The sequence below is a fragment of the Aethalodelphis obliquidens genome, unplaced genomic scaffold, assembly GCF_003676395.1.
Source record: "Aethalodelphis obliquidens isolate GAN/ISIS:26980383/991018 unplaced genomic scaffold, ASM367639v1 scaffold36, whole genome shotgun sequence".
In the NCBI taxonomy this organism is placed as follows: domain Eukaryota; kingdom Metazoa; phylum Chordata; class Mammalia; order Artiodactyla; family Delphinidae; genus Aethalodelphis; species Aethalodelphis obliquidens.
In genome coordinates, this window is record NW_020837980.1 from 397,211 (window position 1) to 423,751 (window position 26,541).

The 26,541-nt window shown below is 36.4% G+C and overlaps 1 protein-coding gene across 1 annotated transcript; it reads right to left on the reverse strand.

The window, feature by feature from the left end:
- Window positions 1–547: 547 nt before the first annotated feature.
- Window positions 548–6,921, reverse strand: ALG10 (ALG10 alpha-1,2-glucosyltransferase). The gene is made up of 3 exons (XM_027129256.1): window positions 6,610–6,921; window positions 5,223–5,420; window positions 548–3,309 (listed from the first exon to the last, which is right to left on the reverse strand). The coding sequence occupies exons 1-3, from the start codon at window positions 6,907–6,909 to the stop codon at window positions 2,254–2,256; spliced, it is 1,554 nt and encodes a 517-aa protein (XP_026985057.1). The 5' UTR covers window positions 6,910–6,921; the 3' UTR covers window positions 548–2,253.
- Between the last annotated feature and the right edge of the window lie 19,620 nt (window positions 6,922–26,541).

The window sequence follows — 26,541 nt, forward strand, 5'->3', positions numbered from 1 at the left end:
TTTTTTTTTTTTTTAAGAATTACCTTCTAATCATTAAGTCTAATTTTTTAAAAAATAATATCAAACATATCTATTTGGTAACTCTTGAAAAAGAGTCAAAACACATATAACTTCAGGATGTTTCTAAAAGCAGCTCTGTAGAGCACCTTTTAATTCACAGCATTCCAAAAGATCTCTTAAAAGGGCAGGGACTCAACACTTAAAAATGAATTAGAACAATGATTCCTTTAATACATGGAGTAGAATAGTTTCCTCCTTCTTGCCAGACTAGAGAGAAAAAGGTTTTTTTTTTGTCTCAGAAATATGCCTAAAAAACAAAAGCCTTGCACCAATGGCATCAGATAAGAAATTTCTTTTTCCTAAATTGCACATTTGGGGGAGAATTTTGACTTCATATCTCCATTATAAAATAATTATTTGAGTGTGCTTTCTTGTCTAATTAAAAAAAAGTTTCAGTAAAAACATTTGTCCTACAGTCACTGTTATAACTAAAGAGTCAATCTACTTTCTAAGCACTAAATAGAGTACAGCTTGGCCCCAAAGAGTATGTAAAACCAGACTTTGCATTTATTACTCAAGACTACACTTGTATTTTTACCTGTGCATAATTTTATATTGCAAATGAACAGTACCTTCCAAATCCACTCATTATTTAAAACCCAGAGAAAGCATAATCCAACACTTAAGACAGTTCACACAGTTATTGAAAAGTTTACAAATGTAAAACTGGATTAAAAAATGAATTCTAGTTACAGTTCTAAGTTTACATGTCAATGTTAGCATATCCAAATAATACTTCTCTGTTAGGGAATGACAACCCAATGAATGTACTCCAAATAGCAGACACAGAATCCAAAATTAATCCCACCAAATCCTACCCAAGCATTTGTTCCCTAATCTACAAAATAAGACTAGATCAAATAATTTCTAAACTTCCTTTAAATTCTAACGTTTTTTGGATAATGGAATCAAATACCAGTTACTTTTAGTTTTATAATTATGTGACCCTGCAAGTCACTTGTTTTTAACCTCTCTGAAAAGATGCAATTTTATTTAAAATATCTCATCAAAAATTTATTTCCTACAAGTTTTATGAAATTTATTGTAAAATCTCCTTTGGTAACTTTGGTGGGTTAAAAAGTGCCCCACAAAAAGATAGGTCAACTTGGAACCTGTAAATATGACCTTATATGGAAAAAGAGTCTTTGTAGACATAATTAAGTTAAAGATCTGAACACACAATTATCCTGGATTAGGGTGGGCCCTAAATCCACAGACATTGTCCTTGTAAGAGAAAGAAGATGGGAGGAAGGCCATGTGAAGACAAAGGCAGATACTGGAGTGATACATCTATAAACCAAGGAACACCATGGACTGCAGAAGGTAGGAGAGAAGCATGGAATGGATTCTCTTTTACAGCCTCCAAAAGCAACCAACACTGCTGACATCTTAATTTTAGGCTTCCAGCCTCCAGAATTCTGAAATTTTTTTTAAGCCACCAAACTTGTGGTAATTTGTTACGGCAGCCAAAGGAAACTGTATTTCAGAAAGAAAAGCCCTTTTAAAAGGTATTATTATCAATACAATTTATCTTTGCTCATGATATATTTCATATTAGGAACGGTGAAAGGACTTCATCATTTCTAGATTTTTAATAAAAATCAACAATTTGATTCCTAGATAAACACAGAAAAGCCTCTATTTTACAACATTTACTATCTATGTGAGTCTATTTTACCTTATGATTGAAATTATATTTACTAAAATGCTAAACAACTTTTCAATCAATAATATTACCTAATCATTTGTAAATATTTTTCAAAGACTTTGCTACTTTTTCTGAAGAGAATTAATAAATAAACTTGTATACAAAAAAGTTTCCAAGCTTTTTGAGTGGCCAACAGTATCAAAGAAATATCATGAGATAGCTATGAATAATTTTACTTTCCCATCATTATTCAGGCTTATGGAGCAAGTCTTAAACTTTTCTCAGTTCTTTACCATTTAACTTCCTTGTGTCATAGATAGATAGATAGATAGATATACATATATATATATATATGTATATATATATACATATTTCACATATATATATTTAAAATACATATTTCTGATATTTAAAGCACAAAAAATCTGATGTGATCTGCGGATCACCATGGTGCCTAAAAGAAATTTAAAAATTTCTACGTAGTTTTCATTATGGAAATAGTCTAAATAATAAGTCTATTTTTAGAGTTCAAGATGTTTCTGATATTACCACATAAACCTCTGAATGTCCTGACTATTTGGCCACTGAAAAGTTTTATTCAGAAAGATATAAAAAGTTAGGAAATTCACAACTGCATAGCAACCCAGCTCACAAACAAGTCTGGATGTAGGTGGCAGAGGTATGTTAAGCCTATAAATAACATAGGGTAAAATGAAGTAACGAAATTCTAGCAGTTTCTGAGGTACTATAACGGTGAATAAGCATATGAAAAACATTAAATTCCAGAATATCGACTTTGATTTCAATGAGTCAGCGATACTCCAACCGGCAAATATATAAACTGGAACTAACAAATATTTCACAATTTCATATCTTTGAAAAACTCTTTTCCACACATAGAATGTATAATGTCTATTATCTGCTAGCAAGTATTTATGAGCATAAGTAAATTTCCAAACTAAAAATATGGAGACTAAAGTAATCACAAAAAACTGAATTCTCCGTTTCCAAACTAAGCAAAGAAAAGACCTGATTTTCTTAAGAGACAGTAGGTGAGGAAAGGAAAAAAAGAGAGTAAAAGAGAAAAAGTAGAATAGCTGAGGAAAGTGTAGGCAGGCTTCATGACTACTCCGGTCACCAATAACAATTCCACCATTAACTACCACAAAAGCACAAAACAGAAACATTAGAAGGATGTAGGGCCAAGTCAAAAGGAAAAGCATACTCAAGTTCTTAAAGGACATGGAATAAGCCAAAAGGAACTGAAGAATTTTCCTGAATTCTGAAAATGGTCCTTTAATAGAGGGAAGCTTCTCTTCTTTCTTCTTTTGTAGCTCGGTTTTCCAAGCTTCAGTCAACTTTTGTGCAATGACGTTTCCTGCGCAGAAGATAGCCCAGATGATATTTGTTTGACGAAACATGAAGCCACAAAATCCAAGCAAGGCTGAAGTTTTATGATTTCCATAAAGACACATCAAGTAGGCAAAAAGAGTAAAAAACATGGATCCTGCTTCTGTATAATAAAGGAAGTTAAAAAAATAGAGTGTGGGAAATACTGCTAATGTTAATGTTGACAAGATTCTCTGGATACTTGAGGCAGCCTACAAGAAGAGAAAACATAGTTCACAATAAAACAAATAGGCTGTTTCTGCTGAGCTAATGAACTAAAAAACAAAAAACTGCCTGACTCTTATTCAAAAAAAATATTCAACATTAATGTTATTTCTGGCTTTGCAAAAACACAGTATGTATTTATAAGGGCACTTTCTGATGCTTTTTAGTTACACCTAGCAGTTTGGAAAGCAGTAAGACAATACATGTGTGTGTCAAAGCCTACAATACTTTGAATCATTCAACAAATAGTTAAGGAGTTATTGTGTGCAAGACAATGACCTCAGTTCTATGGGGAACACGGAGACAAATGGAACACAGTGCAGGTGGTTCCATTTCAGTGAGCTTATCTTCGTGCCTTCCATAAGCATTCACTTAGCCATCATCACCAATTTCTTTTAAAGATATCCCTTCAAAACTGTGCACTAGAGAGAATATAAATATGTATATACCATTTATACCACTATACACAATGATCTTACTATTTTATGATGAAATTACAGGGATCTTCCTGAAAATAGTGGGCCTAGTCTAAAGTTTTAGACATCTTCTTTTGGGCTGATAGTCTCAGGTAGAATTTGAAAGTATTCTTATCTCCTTGAATTCTATCATCCAGTTAATCTAAATCACCAAGCCAAACCATGCCATTACCTTGATTAAAATTAAGGCTGTCCATCACCTATTAGATAAAGTTTAAAATGCTTTCCATGACATAAAAATATATTTGTGACTTCTCCCCTACCTTCTTCTACAGACTTCTGCAGCCTCACGTCCCTGTACTTTATAATCTTATAATTCCAAATAGCAATTCCCTGCATCTTGTTGTTTAATGCCTTTCTACTTTTGCTTATGCTGTTAATCCTGTCAGGATTCATTCCCATCCTACAGTCCTATCTGTCATCAAGATTCAGCTCAGGTACCATCTTCTCTGTGAAGCCTTATCCAATGCCACCCACACCTCTCCCTCCCAGTCAGGGTGCAACAAGTGCTCCTCTGCTCCTTCTCTGTATCCTCATAGCGTTTTATAGCTATTGCTCTCTCATAATTTACACTATTGAAATCATCTCTTTAAGCTAAAAGTAACTATTATAATTAATATTTATTGATTCCTTACTATATACCAGGCAATATTCTAAGCACCTTCCACTTATTAAGCTCTTCTACTCTTTAGAACAGTCCTATGAGGTACAGTCTATATTTTTCCTATTTAACTGACGAAAACAAGGAGTCACTAAGGGGTAACCTGCAAAGTAACACAATTAGTAAGTGGATAGAATTCAAATCCAGGTAATCCACCTCCAAGGCCTGCATTCTTAAATCATAGAAAATTGCTTGGGGGCTTCCCTAGTGGCGCAGTGGTTGAGAGTCCGCCTGCCGATGCAGGGGACTCGGGTTCGTGCCCCGGTCTGGGAAGATCCCACATGCCGCAGAGCGGCTGGACCCGTGAGCCACGGCCGCTGAGCCTGAGTGTCCGGAGTCTGTGCTCCGCAACGGGATAGGCCACAACAGTGAGAGGCCTGCGTATCGCAAAAAAAAAAATAAATAAAAAATAAAAAAAGATTGCTTGGTAACCTCTGTTTCCCCTAATGAAGATATAAGTTTTATAAGAAAAAGACTGTGTCATTTACCTCTGTAATCTCAGCACTTAGCATACTGAGATATTTACTGAACTGGTTTAATTCATGAAAATTTATAGATTTTATAAATAAATAAGAGTAATTCAAGTATTTAAACACAAGTATCTTCTAAAATGGGGGTAGGGGGCTTGCTTTATCTTTACAAAAGATACACAAATATTAAATGTTAAATACATTTTTCACCAAATTTCATAAAACAAATTCACCATAATTGTGGAATTGACTGTACATAAACTTAAATATAATAAATTATTTTGAAAACAAACCTTGTGCCTGGGTTGCACCTTGTGGAGAAGCAAATATAGTAAATAGAAGTTGCCAACACTGAAGAGAAGATTAACAAATCTGAGCATTCCAATGGAGCAGACAACGTGTTCTGACCATCCGAAGATCCAACTGGCAGGTTTGACCACTCCAACTGACAGCAGGTATAAGCCAGGTAATGTAGTGATCATGGGGTCCCACTTAAAAAAAAGGTCAACAATGAAGCAAAAGCAAGAGGTAATACTGATAGGACTGACACAGAGATGTCATCTTTACCAATAATCGGCATTTTGGGAAGTTATCCTAAGTCACAGTTAAATGAGCAAATCAGATGCCTCCTCTAAAGAAAAGTTTATCTTATGTTTTGTCCCTGTACCTGCTTTGTGATTGTTAAGGTACAAGCAACCAGCAGACAACAACTTAAACTCAGTTTCTATTTTCCAAGATATACTCTTTGGAGGGCGTGTAATTTGGTGATTGAATTGCAAATGCTCCAGTTTTAAAAAGCCTGGAATCATCCTCTGGAACTCGGATGGATTTAGAGAAAAAAATGTTTAAAGAGATTAAAGCACAGGATCCATAATGACAACTACAATGTAGAGAGCCATGAATTGTGCTAAATCCTCTGTATATAATCCTGCAACAAGCTCTATAGTAGATACAATTTTACTGTCATTTTCAGATGAGTAACCTGAAACTCAGAAAATTTCCAAGCGACATGACTAGTAAATAACAGTGCCAAGATTTAAAATCAGGTCTTCTCTAACTATAGACTTTATATTTCTAACCACTACTCTACAATGACTTCACCAGAAGAGAAGGATATGTCTGTTTTTGTACCCATATCTACACAACTATGTAGCCAAATATATACTCAAACATGCTGGCACTTCACTGGTTGCCAGTTTATCTAGTTAACAGAAGGTTGCTAAAAACACCAAGGATGAAATTAATGTAACTTGTCACTTCTTAGTAGCTGAAGATTCCCCCCTCCCCCTCCTATCCGACTCCCAAAATACACAGTGAGATGCTTGACAGGTGAGCTAAAGTGAAATTTTCTGACATTTCCTAGAAGCAATCCAATGCCTCTAATCCCGGGACTGGCAAAGAAAACTAGGATAGCTTTCATCATTAGCCAAAAAGAGCGGCAGTAACTCAGTTCCCCATTAGTTAATCTCCCAGAGCTTTTCTTGCTAGGAGACAGATCTGCTGTTTATTCATTCATTTAGCAAATATTTTACAGATCTCAGAGACAGGAACAAAAGATTACCCAGTTCCTTTCCTGTTTGGAGTAGAGGGAGCTAAGGATAAAGGTAGGAAAAATTAGAACTGGGGCCAGCTCTTCCCTTTCTAGCCTGTCCGAGGGTGCAGACAGGTTGGGGATCCCACCTGCGAGAGGGAGAAATGGCCCTCACAGTAGCGCTGTGCCTGCGGCAGGTGGAAGATCTCGTCCATGTAGGGCTCTCGCAGCGCCCGGCTGAAAGCAGAGAAAAGGAGGCAGGACACTAAAAAGGTACAGCTCAGGGCTGCCGAGAAATAGTAACCCTCCAGCTGCGCCATTCCTGCCCGCATAGCCAAGAATCTAGTCCTGGAAAATATGTGCTGGATTCTCAGGTCCCCAAAGTCGAGCTTGACATTCGGGCTCGAAATGGGCGCGCAAGGAGGGACTGGCCGGAGGGAACTGAGCATAGCCGGAAGGCAAAGGATGCTGGGAAGAGCGGACCCTGAGCTTCCGGAAGGGTCGGGTCACTGTTTTCCGAGCGAGGAGTTTAGGTAACGCACCGGACCGTTGCCCTGTCAATCACGTTGCGCAGGGCGCACTGAGTGGTCAGAGCAGCCGGAAGGGGCAGACCTCGGGGTATCTGAGGGCGCTGGAGTTGCGCAGCTTGTTGCTTTGAAATGAAAGCAGCTGCTTATCCTGAAGGTCTTTGTTGGCTTTTTTCCTGCTGGTCCCATTTCTCACCAGAAGGTGGCGGCATTTCCACACGTTTGCAATCTCCAAGCTCTAAAAATTTGCACATTCCCCCGCCCAGGTTATTTTTTTCTCTCAAGTGATCTGAATTACTAAAACATTCAGTTCCAAGGCATTTGATTTCATCAACTTTGGAGGGTGGGAGGGGGAGCGTTGGTTGTGGAAGTTTCAGATTAAAACTTGAAGGTCCAGAGAGACCCTTTACTGATGAATGAACTTTACTAAGTCATTTTTAGATTAAAAGAGAGCTCTTTCAAAATGTCGGTACTCTGAACGAGGATTTATTTACATCATCACTCATAGTGCATTCGGATAGGCAGATCATAGTACTCTACGGGAGTTGAGGAAAGCAGTATTTTAGAAATTGGTGTGTTTTAGTTAAGGAAGGCGTCTCTGTCCCTGTAAGTTTGATTGTTCTTAATATCTCTATTGCAGCGTTGTTTTTCCTACTAAATAATAAGCATGAGCATCTTAATGGTTGGCACTATGTATCATTTATATTTGTAGTCCCCAGAATGGCTTTCATATATTAGACACTTAAATTCGAAGACTTTTATAGTTTGCGTTGACTTCCCACAATTCCAATATTGGGGGTTGGAGGCTGGAGGTGAGAGAAAGCATTTGAAGAATGCTGGAGATAAATTATGTTTTGTAATTTTACCTTGTGCTAGCAGGCAATGTTTTGTAGAAAAATGATCTCTTGGATAACCTCAGTCACTGTTGTCTTTGGTGGGAATAAATAAAAAATGAGTCAGGATATTTTTAGAGTTGCAAACCTCAGGGTTTTCAGTTCAACTCTTTCTCTGGGTCAAAGTTAATTCACACTCTCCAAGTTAAGAAACTTTCTCAAATTAAGCTGACTGCCTCTCTATTCAGTCTCTGCAATTTCCTTATTAATAAGAGGGGTATGAAGTGAATATGTGGTGGAATAAGAACATGTATAAACCACTGGAATAAAATCATGTCAGGATTCTACTGTGATACATACTTTTGTTTCCCCTATTCTCTCCCATTTTATTATTTAGTCCATGCTGTACTTAATCTATTTGAAATCATGTTCAGATGATCTAGGCTTCAAGAGGTTGATATGATCTACAAGTAACTGACTCCAGAACCCATGACTTTCTCAATTATGATATACATACTGTAGGGGCAGAAAAATATCTTTTTCCTCTACTCTTGTTACTGAACTCAGGTCTGGCTGCTTGCAGCCCCAAATCAATACTTGAGAGAAGACAAACGCTGGTAGAAAGGAAAGCTGTTTTTAATCAGAATGGTGGCAGTCTGGGGAGATGGTGGCCTCAGCGTCCCCCCAAAAGAATCTCCAAAGATTCTGCTTGGCCATTAAAGTTTTTAGAGGGAAAAAAGGAAGTAAACTCATTCATCATTGAGATAGGGGGTCAGAGTCATCACCATCCCCCGCTGTGTGCAGGTTAAGGTGCAAGCTTGTCGACTTCTTGTGATTTTTCTTTAAATGCTATCTTGTTCACACAGTTAATTCACGAGTTTACTAAAGGGGAAGCTAGGGAAGAGAGCTGGTCATCTGTTAATTACTTATTCTTCATTTCCACTTCTTTGATCTATGGAAAGAACCAACATCTTAGCAAGGTATTGTGTGATCAAAAGATTTGAAAGGTGTGCTAGGGCCAGAGATGAGTAAAACATGGGGGTGCCTGCTTTATAGTTAGTGTCAAGACAAAAGGGGGCTCCTGCAGAGAGCTCCTTCCTGCCAAAAGCTGCTTACACTCTTCTAAGTTCTCAACTGGGACATCTGTAACAAAAGACAGATTGAGAAGAAAAAAGCATACAAATTTATTTAATATGTTTTATGTGATATGGGAGCCTTCATAAGGAAGCGAAGGTCTCAAGGAATAGTTTAAACCTGAACATTTTTGTGCTAGACTTGATGGAGAGCAGAAAATCATGGAAGGATGTGATAGGGCAAAAAATATGAGGTAAGTGTATTAAGCTGAAGGAAACAGCAATGCCAGCTCATTCAGATTCCTCTGGGTCCCTTTGATAGGGACAGAGTAAAGGGACAAAGTGGGTGATTAAATAGTTAATCCCACTAGGGGATCGTAAGTAGAGAAAAAAGTATGGGATACCCCTGTAAGTTAATGATCACTCGAGAAAGCAGGTTTGCTTAACCACAAAACCAAGCAGGTTTGCTTAGCAACAAAACCATGCAACAGAAGCATAAGACATGCCCCCAAATAATAAAACAATGGTGGCATTAGACTAATATTCTGCCCAGTGAGTTCAGTAAGTTAATGATTCCTAGTACATGCTCCTCCGGGCAAACTAAAAACAAAAATATAAGGAAAGGGTGACATTATACTGAAACCTGAGATGATTTACCATTTTTAGTGTATGTTACTGCCTTTTTGTTCATTTCCATTGTGCCAGGACAGTCCTGGCTTGACCATGCAGGGACAAGAAAACTCCCCCACCTGACGTGGAGAAGGAACTGATTATGGAAGCATGACGCCTACTCAAGAATGAGAAAGAAGGTGGTCTTTTTCCCCCACCTCACTTTTCCTTTGATTACAAAACTGTAGTTCACTAAGTTCTTGGGGCGTGGCACCCTCTCCCCTGCCCACTTGTAAGCCTCACAAGCATCCTATTCTAATAAATCACTTCTTATTTATCACTTTGCCTCTTGCTGAATTCTTTCTGTGATGAGACATAAAGAACTGGAGTTCCTCAGAGCCCCCCCGAGGTGCATTTCTGCAGTTTCACCTTCGTCTTCAGAAATAACGATGCTTCTTTCTTCTGAGTACAGGAAGGTCACCTCTCATGTGAGAGTTTTATGACCTACTTCAGGGGAAGGTAAGAATGTCCTTCCTAGGTTTTATAATCTGCTTCATTGGAAGGTCAGATAGTCCTTCCTGCACATCTATTTCTCAAATTCCTTACACTTGAAATATTCAATATGCCAAAGTGCCACATTTTGGACTAGCGTGTCCTGATCTCCTGTCAATACCTGAAAGACTACTGACCTTCCCCTGAAACAGTGGACATTCTTTGAAGGTAGAAGAACAAGGCCAGCCATTCATGCCATGTGTTTCTCTCTGTACTGATTGCCACCAAGATCTTACATTAAATATCTGATCCCACACATCCTTTTAAGATAATTGGAAAGTTTTAAGGAAATAAGGGGTTTTAGAAGTGTTAGTTTCATTAATAATTTACTTGCCTTCATTTTACAGAAGCTGAAGTTAAAATAAGTGGTTTACCTGAAATCATGTAGGAAGTTAGTGGCAGAGCCGTGAAATTAGAACATCAGACCAAAAGTAATAAAATAGCATCATAGACTTATGGCTTAAAATAATCTTCAATTTATACTGAACTGAATGTTTCATTAGTCCCATTAACCTTTTATTTACATTCTATTCCTTTGTGTTTCTATTCACCAAGTGAAAAATACAGGTTTCATTTTTTTAAAAAATTTCCATGGTGAAGACTAATTGCATCAAAATCTGCTGAGGAGCTTTGTGAAAAACTAGGTTCCAGGGTACTATCTCACACCTCTAAATAATAATTTTCACATAATAATCATCAGTGAAAAACATATTACTTAAGAATGCTAAGAAACACTAAAGGCCCAATAGAGGTCTTCATAGAATACTCCACTAGTTTGTTGGTGAATTACTTTTACTGTCTGCAAATTGATGAAGTTGTTGTCACTTGTCTACTTCAGGATTATGACATCTCTCATAACCTATTAATGCTTTTCCAAGGTCTGCCACTAAATCAAGACCTCACATTAACATAGCCATTTCTAGGGATTTTAATGAAGTAAGTTATGTTTTAGTAGATCTACATTTTAAAACTGATCACCATTAACATTCACCTTATATTCTCCATTTTCCATATGTCTTTATTTTGTGAAAAAGTCATCATTAGAATGTGTGGTCCTATCATCATAGATCCTCAATTAAACTTTTTATTTTGTCCTTGTCTTGAATTATGATATAACAAGTTATGGCAAAACGGGCAATTTCTTTTGGAGTTCTAAGGATAGGTAGTGTGTATAAGAAATAAATCTTTGTTGGTTTAAGCTATTAAGATTTTGCATTTATTACTGCCATAAAAATTCCCTAACAGTGAGTTTCCCCAAATGTTGTAATTCTGATAACTGAAAAATTTATGTAAGTACTATTACTTTGAAGTGATAGTCCAAGTACTATTCTTCTTATTGAGAAGGATAGTACTTTTCCACTTTTTACTGAACTAAAATACTGACCACTTGATAGTCACAGTGATGGTTTACTCACTTTTTGGTGCCAATTTGTTCTAGCTATAGCTGTACCTTGGGCCAAAATCATAGATGGTAACCTCCAAAATGCAAGTATCCTTGAGGTCAATCTCAACATTCCAATTTTAAATAATGTTTAAAATTCATCAATTAATTCATCAATTAATTAAAAAGAAAACACAACACAAAATTTTGGTACTAAAGCTTTAGCCAATATTTTAGCTCTTTACTGAAAATATCTTGGAGATAAGCTGTAAGGTGACCAATCTTCCTGGCTTGCTGGAGACTTCCCAGTTTTAACTTTGCAAGTTACGGGAAATCCTTTGGTCTCAGACAAACAGGGTTGAGTCATCATCTGGAAAGTTATACCACACAACCCAAAGCAAAACTTCCTAAATATTCCTTATAATACTGGTTCTTAAAGTGTGGTCTCTGGACCAGCAGCATAGCATCACATGGGAACCTGTTAGAAGTGCAAATTATTAAGCCCTGTCTTAGACTACTTAAACAGAAGCTCTGGGGAGTGGAGCCTGGCAATCTGTGTTTTAATATTAATTTAATAATCAATTTATGATTCGCTTAAATTCCCAGGTGAACTTGATGCACATTAAAGTTTGAGAACACTGCAGTCCTCTCCTCTACATTGTCCTTGCTTTTCTGTCCACCCATACTGCATCATCCCCTCTCTAGGATTTTTTCTTTGTATTTTTTCATCCTTTTTTCTTATGGAGAAAATTTTGGCCTCTCCAATTCTTCACATCCAGGATTCCCCCTATGAAAAACACAATGTTCATTGCCAAGCAACATAGAGACTCCTTACTCCTCGGCGGTTGGAGTGAAGAAATTTAAATATTTACAATTTAATATTTTTCTATCATATATATTCATACTCAGAAACATGTAGTTTTTATTTTTAAAAATCTCTATGTGAAGAGGAACTGTCTCTTGTGAAAAAATGAGTAGCTGAAACAATTGTCCTATAGCTTTTGATGCCAGTTAAATGAGAAACATTCCAAGGAAAAGAAATTTCACAAAGGCCTTTGCCCATAAACTATATATAATTTAAGGTCATCATAAATTAATTATTAAAGGAATGGGGTTATTATATCAATAAAATTGCAGTACCATTAAATCAACCAAAGTGAAAAGTTAGAAAGGAAGACATTCACTTAATTTACAATATTAAACTTTTTTGTGTGTGTGTCGTACGCGGGCCTCTCACTGTTGTGGCCTCTCCCGCTGTGGAGCACAGGCTCCGGACGCGCAGGCTCAGCGGCCATGGCTCACGGGCCTAGCCGCTCCGTGGCATGTAGGATCTTCCCGGACCGGGGCACGAACCGTTTTCCCATGCATCGGCAGGCGGACCCTCAACCACTGCGCCACTAGGGAAGCCCAATATTAAACTTTTAATAAACACAATAATATGATTTTACTAATTTTAAAATTTCAGAGTTTGGACTGAAATTTATGATACAAATGTCGTTACTGAAGAGATGCTCATCCAAGTTAATGTGAAATATTGAAGAGGGTTTCACTTTGCTTATTGGTTTTAGATTAGAGTGAGAGAAAGGCATGAGGGCTACCTTATGCTGACCATTTGATGCCCTGCACCAATGGGTAGTTTGGCATATGTTCAATATATTATTCCTCAATTATTTGCATAATATTAATTTAGTGAGAACAGAAAAATCTGAAATTTCATTAAGAAAATTTAAATACAGAAATGCTCATTTAATTCATTTTACTAGGAAAAGTAGAGATATTGTAGGTAGGGGTAGTTCCTGTTCTGTGGTCCCAGTTCTGCTTTCAGGGTTTTTTTTTGTTTTTGTTTTTGTTTTTGGGTTCTTGTCTTGTTTTGTATTGCTTTTCTGAATGAGACAACAAACTATATGAAAGGATTTATAATTATTTAATACATTAAAATGAAATACTACATTGTTTATTACTGTCTCAAAATTTTAGTTTCTGTAACTGCCACATTTTGATGACTGATAATGCATCTGTGCAAACATATTTGAGGTAAGCCTATTTCAATAAGGAAGTGGTTTTTCAAAGTCTTCTTTCCACTAGAGGGTGCTGACAACTTCAGCAAAATCAGGACCAATTTGTTACCTTCCCTAAATTGATTCCAGTAATGTTTTAGCCCTCTTTATTGATTAGCACTCAAATATACGCCTAACAAAACTGTCACTCAGGATGGCTGTGTTTTTAAAGTTCATTATTTTCAATACTAATTCATTACTATTATTTTTGTTTTGAAGATATCTTACAATAATCATATGATCATGCAAGAAGTATTGGGGGCATGTGAGAGACTGGAGAGAGCTTGACAGAAATGCATGTGTGCAGAGGTGGATTGGCTGCCACTTGGGGACAAACAAAAAAAATCACACACTTTCCTGGACGCTTCAATTGAGTGAAGTGAAAGCCTTAGTCCTCAGGGGGAAGGTGAGGAGATGTTTGCATTCCAGAACCCAGGCAAAGCTCCATTCCTTCTGGGAAAGGGAGAAAAGGAAAAACTTGTTACTGATGGAGGGGGAAGAAGGACTTTGGGACCAATATCCTGCACTAATTCAAAGAAGAGGTCTGTTGCCACTAGGGGAGAGGCAGGAAACTCTCCTTCCCTCGAGGGCTACCACAAATTCAAGGCTACCATAACATGGAGGAACAGGAACAATGTGAAAGCTCACCCATAAGGCTATACAGGGCCTGCTTAACACTGAAGATGGATCGGGAATACTGAACTTACCTCCTCACTTCCCCCATGAGACTAGCACTGAGTGACAAAGCAGTCTGCTGCTGCAATGGGACAAAGGCATGGAGAGAGAAGCCTCTGAAGTGCAGGTTTGCAAAGACTGCTGAAAGTTGAGGGTAGAGCAGGAATATTGAGAGAAAACCTTTGACACCCATGGTCCAATACTCAGCACAAGGTAAAAGCAGACCTCTACTAGGATTGTAATTGCTGGTTCATAAATCTGCATATTTTATAGTTTAAATATTGAAAAAGTGTTTTCTAAAGTAGTCATACCAATTTATACTTCTTTAAGCAGTATTTAAGAGCTTTTCTTATTTCATAGTCTTGTCAAAACTTGGTATTTTTAAAATTTTACCAAGTGATGCATATGTAATGGTATCTAATTGCAGTTTAAATTTGCATTTCCCTAATGACTAATGAAAGTGAGTATGTTTTCATATGTTTATTGGTCATTTGAGTATTCTTATTTATGAAGATTTACTCAAGTCAATTGTCCATTTTTCTAAGTTGTGTGTTTTTTAATTTTTTATTTATAGTGAACGCTTTGTTGTTTGTATGGTTTGAAAATGTCTTTTCTCACTCTCTGTGACTTTTTTCCCTGCTTATAAAAATAGTGAAAACTACTAAATTAAAAAAAAATACTTTGTTTATTTATTTGGTTGCACCAGGTCTTAGTTGTGGCATGAGAACCCTTAGTTGTGGCATGTGGGATCTAGTTCCCTGACCAGGGATCAAACTTTGGCTCCCTGCATTGAGAGCATGGAGTCTTAACCACTGTACCACCAGGGAAGTCCCAAAACTACTAAATTTATGTATTCAGATTTAGCAGTCTTTTCCTTTATAGTAATTTCCATTTACACAGTTTCCATATATTCTGAGGTCAGGTCTTCTATAATATTTTATAGAATCTCAATTATTTGCCCTTCAAACTTAGATCTACAATCCACCTATAATGGATTCTAGTGCATTATGCAAGATGTGAACCTAGTTGGTTTCCATAAAAATAAAAAATTGTCTTAGCAACATTCTAAAAGGCCATTTTATGTAAAATAGATAGCTAGTGGGAAGCAGCCGCATAGCACTGGGAGATCAGTTCGGTGTTTTGTGACCACCTAGAGGGATGGGATAGGGAGGGTGGGAGGGAGACGCAAGAGGGAGGAGATATGGGGATATATGTATACATATAGCTGATTCACTTTGTTATACAGCAGAAACTAACACAACATTGTAAAGCAATTATACTCCAATAAAGATGTTAATAAATAAATAAAAATAAAATGCCATTTTATTGCCACTTCTCTACAGTGACACTTACGTCAAATGAAGAAAAGAAACGTCCATATTTGCATGTGTCTCTTTCTAAACTCTCTATTCCATTGCTATATTTGTCTGTCATTATAATATTACACTATTTTACTACATCTTTAAAATATATCTTAGTAACTGGTAGAGCATTTTTTCCCACTATGTTCTTCTTTTTTGAGAGTATTTTGAATACTCTTGGATATTACATATCCATTTATATTTTATTAATTCCCACAAAAAGCCAGTTGCTGGGGACTTCCCTCGTGATGCAGTGGTTAAGAATCCACCTGCCAATGCAGGGGACACAGGTTAGAGCCCTGATCCAGAAAGATCCCACATACTGCAGAGCCGCTAAGCCTGTGCACCACAACTACTGAGCCTGTGCTCTAGAGCTCACGAGCCACAGCTACTGAGCCCACGTGCCACAACAACTGAAACCCACGTGCCTAGAACCCGTGCTCTGCAACAAGAGAAACCACCGCAATGAGAAGCCCGTGCACTGCAAGGAAGAGTAGCCCATGCGCAACAATGAAGACCCAACACAGTGAAAAATAAACAAACAAACAAATAAATAAATATTTTTAAAAACCAGCTGCTGTTTTAATTAGTATTGTATTGAATCTATTCAGCTATTTTGGGGAAAGAATTGACATTTTTACTGTATAAAGTAGTTCATTACGCTTTTAGTTAGTTTTTTTTTTTTTTTGCGGTATGTGGGCCTCTCACTGTTGTGGCCTCTACCGTTGCGGAGCACAGGCTCCAGACGCGCAGGCTCAGCAGCCATGGCTCATGGGCCCAGCCGCTCCACGGCATGCGGGATCTTCCCGGACCGGGGCACGAACCCGTGTCCCCCGCATCGGCAGGCGGACTCTCAACCACTGTGCCACCAGGGAAGCCCCGCTTTCAGTTTTTGATATTTGTTGTCATCCTCTTTTCAGTACGTCAGTCAGAGTCTCGCTTTTAAACAGTTCCATAAATTTAAAGAAAAATTCTGGTAGACCTCTACTTGGAGGATGTGGGAAGAATATATAAGTGAAGGATGCAAGTAAACTATATCCTCATATTTCATAGTATCAAGTCAACTGAGAATGTCTAATATTGAAAAATCAAGAAGTAGTAATATAAGCATTTTATTTCAGTTTATAGAGCTAAATGTCAAAAGGAGCAGCTTGAAGAGTGGAAGATGGTTAAATCAGAGGAACAGGAATCAGGCTGGTAAGGATAGTGCCCATTTTTAAGGAAAATTTATAAGCCTTTGAATTTATTTTATTTTGAAAAACTCTTTGTACTTAAAAATGTGGTCTATCAACTGATGCCTGCCTGGATCCCCATACAACTGGATTATGACCAGATAAGTACAGAAATAGAAATAAATATTTAGAAATTTTTTAGCAGTGTCACAAAGTAATTGTATGTCTGTGGAGTACTGAAAAAGAAGACATATGTCTTTTTTTCTTTCATTTCACTTTTCTAGTTTTTCATTTTTATTGTGTTTTATAAAATTATCAATTCATGATGGATTGGGATTCTTTTAAAAATGGATTTTTATCATATGTAGTTTGAGAAACACTCTATTACATTTTGACAAATGATTATTTAACTCAAAAATTTAAAAAAACAAAAATTTTGTGCTATGTCCAGAAGATACATAAGGTGACTTGTTTTCAACCTGGCAAATCAAGAAATTTAATGTAATAGATATCTAAATACAGTGTTTCCATCTGTCCAACATCATTTAATACAATGTTCAACACTCAGTCTAAAAATTTCTCTTTCTTTTATTTCTGATAATTTAGTGCTCTGTGAGTAAAAGTTATTTATAAACCTAGCCTAAACTAATTTGGCTTTTCGGTAAGTAGCAGAATTTTTTTCTGTCATGTATATAGGTACTCTGCAATTGTAGGGAGAGGCTGGTGAGAGTTCTAGTTCTCCACCTCTGCAAACTCATCATCAGATGGTTCATTGCAGTGAAAGCAAGCTCTGACCAAATTTCTCAGAAAATGGACATCTACTGGCTCTAATGAGGCAGAAGCAGCCATAAAATCTGTTTGCAGATTGAAGGAGTTCCTTCTCTCTGCCATTTGGTAACCTGGCCAGCACTTTCATGCATGTCTGATTCGCAAGAAGATATGGTACTATTCTTACAATACAATGGGCAAACCTTGTAACCAGCTTTTAGGCAGGATTTGTTTTTTAATGGATCATTATTCTGGACTTCTAATGCCATGGGACCAGTCATGTCAGTCCCAATTATTCACTTAATTTAACAACAATAATACTCGCAATCAATGAACTGTTTTATAAGACTTAACATTAATTACTACAATCTAAAAATCTATGCAAATATAGAATCTTTTTTTGAAAATAAATCAGGTTTATTGAGATATAATTTATGCACAATGAAATTCACTCCTTTTAAGTGTAGAGGTCTATGCATAATCCTTTATGAGCATACGTGCCTGTCTCCCAGATAGCCACTTCATAGCCAGATAGTCACTTTGGCTAATTGGCCAAACTCAAATAGTTGAATTAAAGATAAGTAACATGCTAAATGGTTGATCAAAATATTTTGCTTCAGCTTAACATATTCATAAACATATTATTTCTCAATCTTATATAAAATATAACATTGTTATTAACTATTACACTTTTTCCATAATGTAAAATGTTCAACTATCACAAATGTGTTTGTGCCAATTGCTTGTGCAACTTTGTAATCAGTTTACATTCAGTGCCACAGAGATGAACAAGAAGCTCTGGAAATCTGAGAATTTTTGTGGAAGGATATTAGTTTTCCATCCTGGTTGTTCTTAGTTTCACTATTAGTTGTTGTCCTTTTTTTTCTGAATGTCTTCCATGAGTATAAGGCAGAGGTTGACAGACAGACATTGTTTGAAGATCCAGATAGTAACTATTTTCAGTGTTGTGGTACATATGGTCTCTTTTGTAACTAAACTCTGCCATTGTAGTGTGAGAGCAGCCACAGACAATACTTAAAGAAAAAAGCATGGCTGTATTCAGTAAAAATTTATCTATAAAACAAGTGTCAGGAAGCATTTGTTTCACAGATTATAATGCCAACTAAAGAATGTCACTGTGTCTTTATTCCTGTTTCACCCCTAGGTTTTTCATGACATTTTTTTTTTTAAATTCCATATATATGTGTTAGCATACGGTATTTGTCTCTCTCTTTCTGACTTATTTCACTCTGTATGACAGACTCTAGGTCTATCCACCTCATTACAAATAGCTCAATTTCATCTCTTTTTATGGCTGAGTAATATTCCATTGTATATATGTGCCACATCTTCTTTATCCATTCATCCGATGATGGACACTTAGGTTGTTTCCATCTCTGGGCTATTGTAAATAGAGCTGCAATGAACATTTTGGTATATGACTCTTTTTGAATTATGGTTTTCTCAGGGTATATGCCCAGTAGTGGGATTGCTGGGTCATATGGTAGTTCTATTTGTAGCTTTTTAAGGAACCTCCATACTGTTCTCCACAGTGGCTGTATCAATTTACATTCCCACCAACAGTGTAAGAGGGTTCCCTTTTCTCCACACCCTCTCCAGCATTTATTGTTTCTAGATTTTTTGATGATGGCCATTCTGACTGGTGTGAGATGATATCTCATTGTAGTTTTGATTTGCATTTCTCTCATGATTAGTGATGTTGAGCATTCTCTCATGTGTTTGTTGGCACTCTGTATATCTTCTTTGGAGAAATGTCTATTTAGGTCTTCTGCCCATTTTTGGATTGGGTTGTTTGTTTTTTTGTTATTAAGCTGCATGAGCTGCTTATAAATTTTGGAGATCAATCCTTTGTCAGTTGCTTCATTTGCAAATATTTTCTCCCATTCTGAGGGTTGTCTTTTGGTCTTGTTTATGGTTTCCTTTGCTGCACAAAAGCTTTTAAGTTTCATTAGGTCCCATTTGTTTACTCTTGTTTTTATTTCCATTACTCTAGGAGGTGGGTCAGAAAGAATCTTGCTGTGATTTATGTCATAGAGTGTTCTGCCTATGTTTTCCTCTAAGAGTTTGATAGTTTCTGGCCTTACATTTAGGTCTTTAATCCATTTTGAGCTTATTTTTGTGTATGGTGTTAGGGAGTGATCTAACTTCATACTTTTACATGTAAATGTCATGAAAAACCTAGGGGTGAAACAGGAATAAAGACACAGACTTACTAGAGAATGGACTTGAGGCTATGGGGAGGGGGAAGTGTAAACGGTGACAAAGCGATAAAGAGGCATGGACATATATACACTACCAAACGTAAGGTAGATAGCTAGTGGGAAGCAGCCGCATAGCACAGGGAGATCAGCTCGGTGCTTTGTGACCGCCTGGAGGGGTGGGATAGGGAGGGTGGGAGGGAGGGAGACGCAAGCGGGAAGAGATATGGGAACATATGTATATGTATAACTGATTCATTTTGTTGTGAAACTGAAACTAACATACCATTGTAAAGCAATTATACTCCAATAAAGATGTTAAAAAAAAAAAAAAAAAAAGAATGTCACTGACCATCTGGTTCTACAAGAATTAAGTCAATAGCCACTGCAGTTGTTGACCTTGAACACACCCTGAAAGAGATTCAGAGTGGAGATCAGGAATGAGGCACTCTGTGCTCTGGGAAAACTGGCAGAACAGGCCTTCAGATAGTTAGATGTTTTCAGAAGAAAATTTTATGAACCAATTTCTTGCATCTTCCCATACTTAGAAAAGCATTAAAAGCATGAACTAAGATATCTGTGCTTTGTGACAGCAGTAACCTTCTATGGAGATGTGTGCTTGATTGCACATACTTCTTCTCCAAAATCACATATATGCTGACCTTCCCCCTTACCTCTTCAGAGCAATTCCACAGAGCTATCTGAGAGTCTGTCTCCTGGGCTATTAGTTTTCAGTAAGTCCTCAAATAAAATTGAAACTCACAGCTCTCATTTTGTGTGTTTTTATTTCAGTTGACTGACATTTCTGGCAACCATGAATGGACCCAGAGCAGACTATTCTCCTTCACCTGAACTCTACGAGGATCTGGAGCCTTGGTGACAGCAGGGCCCCTTATGCCCATCTGCCTACTCTTGAGTCCAGAAGAATTTTATTATGCCTTTCGTGGTTCTTGTATTTCCTGATTATTGGTGATGATTCTGAGTTTTATTTGGCAGTGTATAACAGGTACCTGACCCCCACAGTTGAAAGATACTGGGGGAAGCCTAGTTGAAAGACACTAGGATTTGCTCAGTTGAAAGGCACTGAGAGGTCTGGACTGGGTGATTAGGTGGGAGGCTGGCTTAATGTCTTTTCTAAGTGAGGGGCATGGGAAAGCCACCCTCCAACTAACACCCAAGCCCATTTCTGTATGTACAAAAATTATATTTATAAGTATTTACTTGGGAATTAATGGAAATATTCTCCTGAAATTAGCTGAGATAGGGATCTTTTATTGCATACACACTTAGGTTAGAGAAAGCTGGCTTGATAAAAAATGTTTTCATAATTCTGACCCAAAAGGTCCTTCTAGGAGGAGCTTGCTTTTATCTCCATGTGTCTTTGAGATGTAAGTGTTCTATCAGGACTTTCAGAAGCTTATTTTACTCTTATCTAGACCATCTCCAATTCCTGAGACTGAGAGAAAAAAAGGGAAAAGAGACCTTTTTACCCTTAGCTTATTCTGTTATTTATAAACTAGTGAGTTCTGTATTGTAATACCTGATTCATGACTAACTTTTAAAAATGAAGCTATGAGATCTCTAGTTGTGTCTGTCTATATATCTGTGTGTACTTTATAGATATGATATATCTCAACCTGTGGATGGTATTACCAAAATTAACTTGTAAATGAGTTCTATTTAATTGACTTAAAAAAAATCAAGTGTTTATATAAATTCCCAGAAATATGAAAGAAACTAACCCAAATGAATTTCAGGTTCAAATGATCTGGGAAATATATAGTATTAAATTATCATTTGGTTTGAAAGTTAGTTGGTTTAATTAATACAGACATGTCTTTAAAGTCATCAGCATTAACTATAAAACTTTAATTGTACCTAGGTTTACTAGAAGTCAAATAAGAAGTTGTAAAATTTGTCAGCAAGAAAAATAACTTGGAATGATAAAAATTTTATAAGCAAATTAAATGTAGTTGAGATATGGCTTTTAGGTAAACTCTTTAGGAATAATTATGTTTTAGGAATGTCTACTTAAAAAATAGTCTCTCCAGATATTTGGTAACTTGAAACTTTAGAGTTTTGTTAAATTACGTTAAATGATGGCAGTTTATTAAATATCTAGTTCATTCCCAAATAAAATAAGATAGGGAACATTAATTACTGAACATAGGCTTCCTTTTACAGGGAAACTAGAGATATTTAGGACTATTAATAAATATGTTTGGTGCCACATCAAGCCATTTTCTTTAATAAAGCACATGCTTTTTAGAAATTATAAGTAGTATTTATAAGTTTGCCAATCTACAGAATGCTAATGTAAGAGACAAGTCATAAGTGTTTACTTCTTAATTATTGCTAGAAGTTATGTCATCTAACTAATATATGTAATTAAAACTACTAAGCTAATAAGCAAAATATTTTTGTATTCAAGAAAAAAAGAAGGTATAAGAAATAGAAATGCATTTTGTTAAGCATAAAGAAGGTAATTTTGTCCTAAAGCAAGTTATTTCTAAATGGGAAAGAAAATAAGGGACAAATTAATATGGATATAGAATGTTGTCGAAGATTTGTGAGAAAAAAAAATCTTTAGAGAGGAATTCTATGTGTGGTCAGGACTAAGATTAAAATAAATTTGAGCAAATTAATTTCAACATTAAATGTAAAGTGGTACAAAACCTGAATTGGGTTTTCTCTCTGTTAAGAGGACAAAGTTTTCCTGGAATATTGATTTGCTTTTTTCACAGGTTGTAAACTTTCTTTACCTTTTAAATCATTTTAAGTCTTTTGTCATTCATAGATAGTTGTTGTTTTACTCCAATGCCTTTGAAAAAATGCTTTATCTTCAAGAAGATTTATAGACAGAACTTTTTGACAAGTACAGGTTTCTGATAAATTTCAGGTCATACCACTAAGCTGGGTAAGAAATTAAAGAATTCTAATGGAAATCTTGGTGGCTTCATACAACTGTTAACAAAAGTTCAAGTATTAGTTACATAGGACTGAGTTAACTGATGAATTTGTTTATAAATTTTATGTGTTTCTTTTTTCGGTTTGAAATATTACTGGCTTTTAATCTGTGTTTTCCAGATGTAAGGAAAACTTCTCCCTGAAGCTAATTATGACATACAGCAATTTGGTAAGCAGAATTGAAATATTTAACTTTTCTCTCTACCTAATTGGAAGAGAAATTGGAAACTTTCAGGTTACCAGAAAGCAGACTCCTAAAAGGTGCAGGAACCTAAAGATACTTTTGGACCTAGAGAAGAGAGGAACTCACCTAAATCTTTAGATATCACAGGTGGGATCTGATGGCAAGTCCTTGCTGTGGCCTTCTGGCCTTGAGAGGCCTTTTAAAAATTAAATCTGAAATTCCTTATAAAATTTCCAGCAAAGCCAATTTAAAAACATCTTATATGTTCAATTATACTTATGTAAATAATCTGGCCAAGTTTATTGAAGCCACATTTATTTCTGCGAACAAATTACTCTTGATTTGGCTGTATTTGATAGAAATGAAGGTAATTTTAGAGAGAAAAATTATGTTTCAGTGGATATTAAATTCTAGTTGTTAACTGAGGTCTGTATTTACTGCCTAAAACTCACTTCCTAGATAGCTCCTTGTTATTATGTTACATTATTGTAAATTTTAATTGAATTATTAAAAGGACACTCTGAGTTTGTTTCTGAAGCTTATCACAGTAATCTACCTTGAATGAAGATCAGATGCCCCATGACCTACAATTAGGATATTATGCATACTAGAAAAAGCATCATTTAAAGGACTATCTTCAATGTAGATGGAAGAAAACTTATCAGGTACTCTTAACCAGCTCATGCACAGAAGAACTGAAGGAAATTGACTTTTAGATTCATATTTACCACTTAGATAGGGTGCTGCACTGGACTGGTCTATAGAGAGGACTGCTGACCTCAAACTCCCCTTAAAACAATGCTCAGAGGAGAAACTACACTCACACCAGGACAAGAAGAAGAAAACAACAGAAGTAAACAGACCTGCCAAGATGCCGGAACTGAACTGTATGATTATTAATTTTTTTTTAATATCTTGGACTTTTGCAAGAAAATCAATGTTTTTCTATCATGGGCACAAATTCTATGCAGCGTTTAAAAATTAATTCAGTAGTTGGGTTTATGGTCATTACCTCTCTACCTTTGTGGATTTCTCCTCCTTAAGACTCTAACTGGATGGTCTTAGGAAATTTATCCTAGACTAAAGAAGTTACAGTTCTGTTTAGGCCACTACTGATATTATGAGATGAGACACCCTCACTTAGCCAATGAATCATACTTGCTCTGACCATGTCATTAATATGAATTTTCTTTTAAAGTTACTCAAGCTCAATCAGAACAATGAGCTAAATTTTGGTTAAAGAATATAACCTCCCTCAACTTGGGGCTGGATTCATATGGCTAATACCAGGTCATTTAAGTTTAAAGGCCCTTATGTTGGGAACAATTAAATCATACTAAGGATAATCAACCGAATAACATTAAGAAGTTCAACGTAATAACACTAAGAAATTGTGCTGGGTGCCTTATGAACAATACCAATAAATAATTACCTTTAAGATAGCGATAAGACAGGGCCAGATGAGTTTGAGGTATACTCGGCCATACCTAATGGAAATGTGTATATAATTACTTTTAAGATAGTGACAGACAGGGCCAGATGAGTTTGAGGTATACTCGGCCATACCTAATGGAAATTCTTGGCTTAAATATTTACTTATAATACTATTATTAATGCTAGCTATAGTACTTATATTCTGCCTATTTTACAAGATTGTTGTTTCTTGAGGTGCCAAACATGTGACTGGGCTGCCAATAAAAATAATTGTAACTAGGTGGCTTGAAATGATTGACCAAATGTATAGTTCCAAATAAAATCAATGATTGTAACAGTGTAAGTCTAGATATGGGAAGAAGCAACCAGAGGGAATCTTCTCCTCGACCATAACAGACTAGTAAGACAGGTGGTCCAGGAACTTCTGCTATCAATTAATAGGGCCTACTCTGGTAATAGCACATTGAGTAGCCTATCAACAAAATCCTGGCCTAAGAATGAGCATTCCTAGTACAATGGGACAAATGGTCATGTAATATCTTTCAAACCATTGTTGAGTTTTTGACCATGAGGGGGCACAACTAACAAAGAATGTCACTTGCCATCTGGTTCTGCAAGAATTAAGTCACTAGCCAGCACAGTTGCTGACCTTCAATACACCCTGAAGGAGTTCAGAGTGGAGATCAGGAATAAGGCACTCTGTGCTCTGGGAAAACTTGTAGAACAGGCCTTCAGATAGTTACATGCTTTAAGGAGAAAATTTTATAAACCAATTTCTTGCATCTTAAAATCATTAACTAAGATACCTGTGCCTCGTGACAGCAGTAACCTTCTACAAAAATGTGTGCTTTATTGCACATACCTCTTCTCCAAAGTCACATATATGCTTACCTCCCCTTTCATCCCTTCAGAGAGATTCCTCAGAGCTATCCGAGAGGCTGTCTCCTGGGCTATAGTCCTAAGGAAGTCCTCACATAAAACTGAAACTCACAGCTCTCATGTTGTGTGCTTTTATTTCAGTTGACAATAATTTGACAATCCCTGGTATAAGCAATCAGTAATAAACCTAATGGCTTTCAACTTACTATTGGCTTGTATTAAGATATCAAAAAAAGTTTATAACACTGATATCAACAATAAAAAGATTACCAGGGCAGTATTGAAAACCTAAATATCCCATGAATACCAATGATATAATTTCAACTAAAATTAGCTTCTTTTTAAAAAGTTTTTGGCCACAACACCTGGCATGTGGGATCTTAGTTCTCCGACCAGGGGTCGAACCTTCACCCCTGCAGTGGAAATGTGGAGTCTTAACCACTGGACTGCCGGGGAAGTCCCAACTACTATTTATAGCCTGAGATAACATAAACTCATCTATTCTTCCCTCCGTCCCAGCAAGACCTCTATAACTATGCTACCTTAGGACAGTGAATCTACTGAGAGATAGTTTAAGGGCACCAACAATTCATCAATTCATTAAACCTCTCAATTACAGTTCTGTTTTAGAGAACAAATTTCTCAAAGTCACTGAATCTCTGGGTATTTTTTATTCAGAAGGAAAGGGCTGTTGCCTCTAAAAATAGATATTATGGCTCATACTTTTCAAAAGGAGATACAGCATGAAAAATAATCTTGCAGATGACAAAGCTTCTGCAGGTCAGGAGGATGTGCAAAAACTTAAAAAAAATACCTGCTAACTCTTATATAGGAGAAGGCCATGTGGAAGAGCAGATTTCCAATGATGGTGACGCTGACTTATTTTACAAGGATTTTGGCAAACATACATAATTCAAATGGCAGTTTGGTTGTCAAAAATGCTGTGACCAGAGGCTTGCAGGTCCCCTTGAAACAATAGTTCAGTAAGTGCTAACTCAGCATTCATGGTGACTTTGTAGAATGTAACTACTGGGAATAATGAGAATAATGAGAGTCACAGTAGCCAAACCACAACTACTTACAGGTAATATGAATGAAAAATAAATGTTTGAGGTTGTTATTGCTGTAAAGCTATGTAATATAGTGCACTTACCGTGTTGCTAAAATTATTTATCAGTGAAAATTTATCATGTAAATACTAGATAGCAGGTAACATGTTCTGTGAATGGATGAATGAATAAATAAAAGATAACTGGGATTTATCATAGGATATAATATAACTTAAGTTTGTTTGAGAAGGAGAAAAGTAAAGTGATTGAGGCTCTATGTGCTGCTTTTTTCAACAGGCAGCCACATCTTTCTGCATGTCAAGCCATGACCCTGAGACACA

Coding starts and splice junctions, on each gene's coding strand:
- ALG10 (XM_027129256.1), bottom strand. CDS start 6,909: ATGCTCAGTTCCCTCCGGCCAGTCCCTCCTTGCGCGCCCATTTCGAGC. Junction 5,421..6,609: donor GCCATTTCTCCCTCTCGCAG/GTGGGATCCCCA, acceptor CTTTTTTTTAAG/TGGGACCCCATGATCACTAC. Junction 3,310..5,222: donor AGGTGCAACCCAGGCACAAG/GTTTGTTTTCAA, acceptor CTCTTCTTGTAG/GCTGCCTCAAGTATCCAGAG.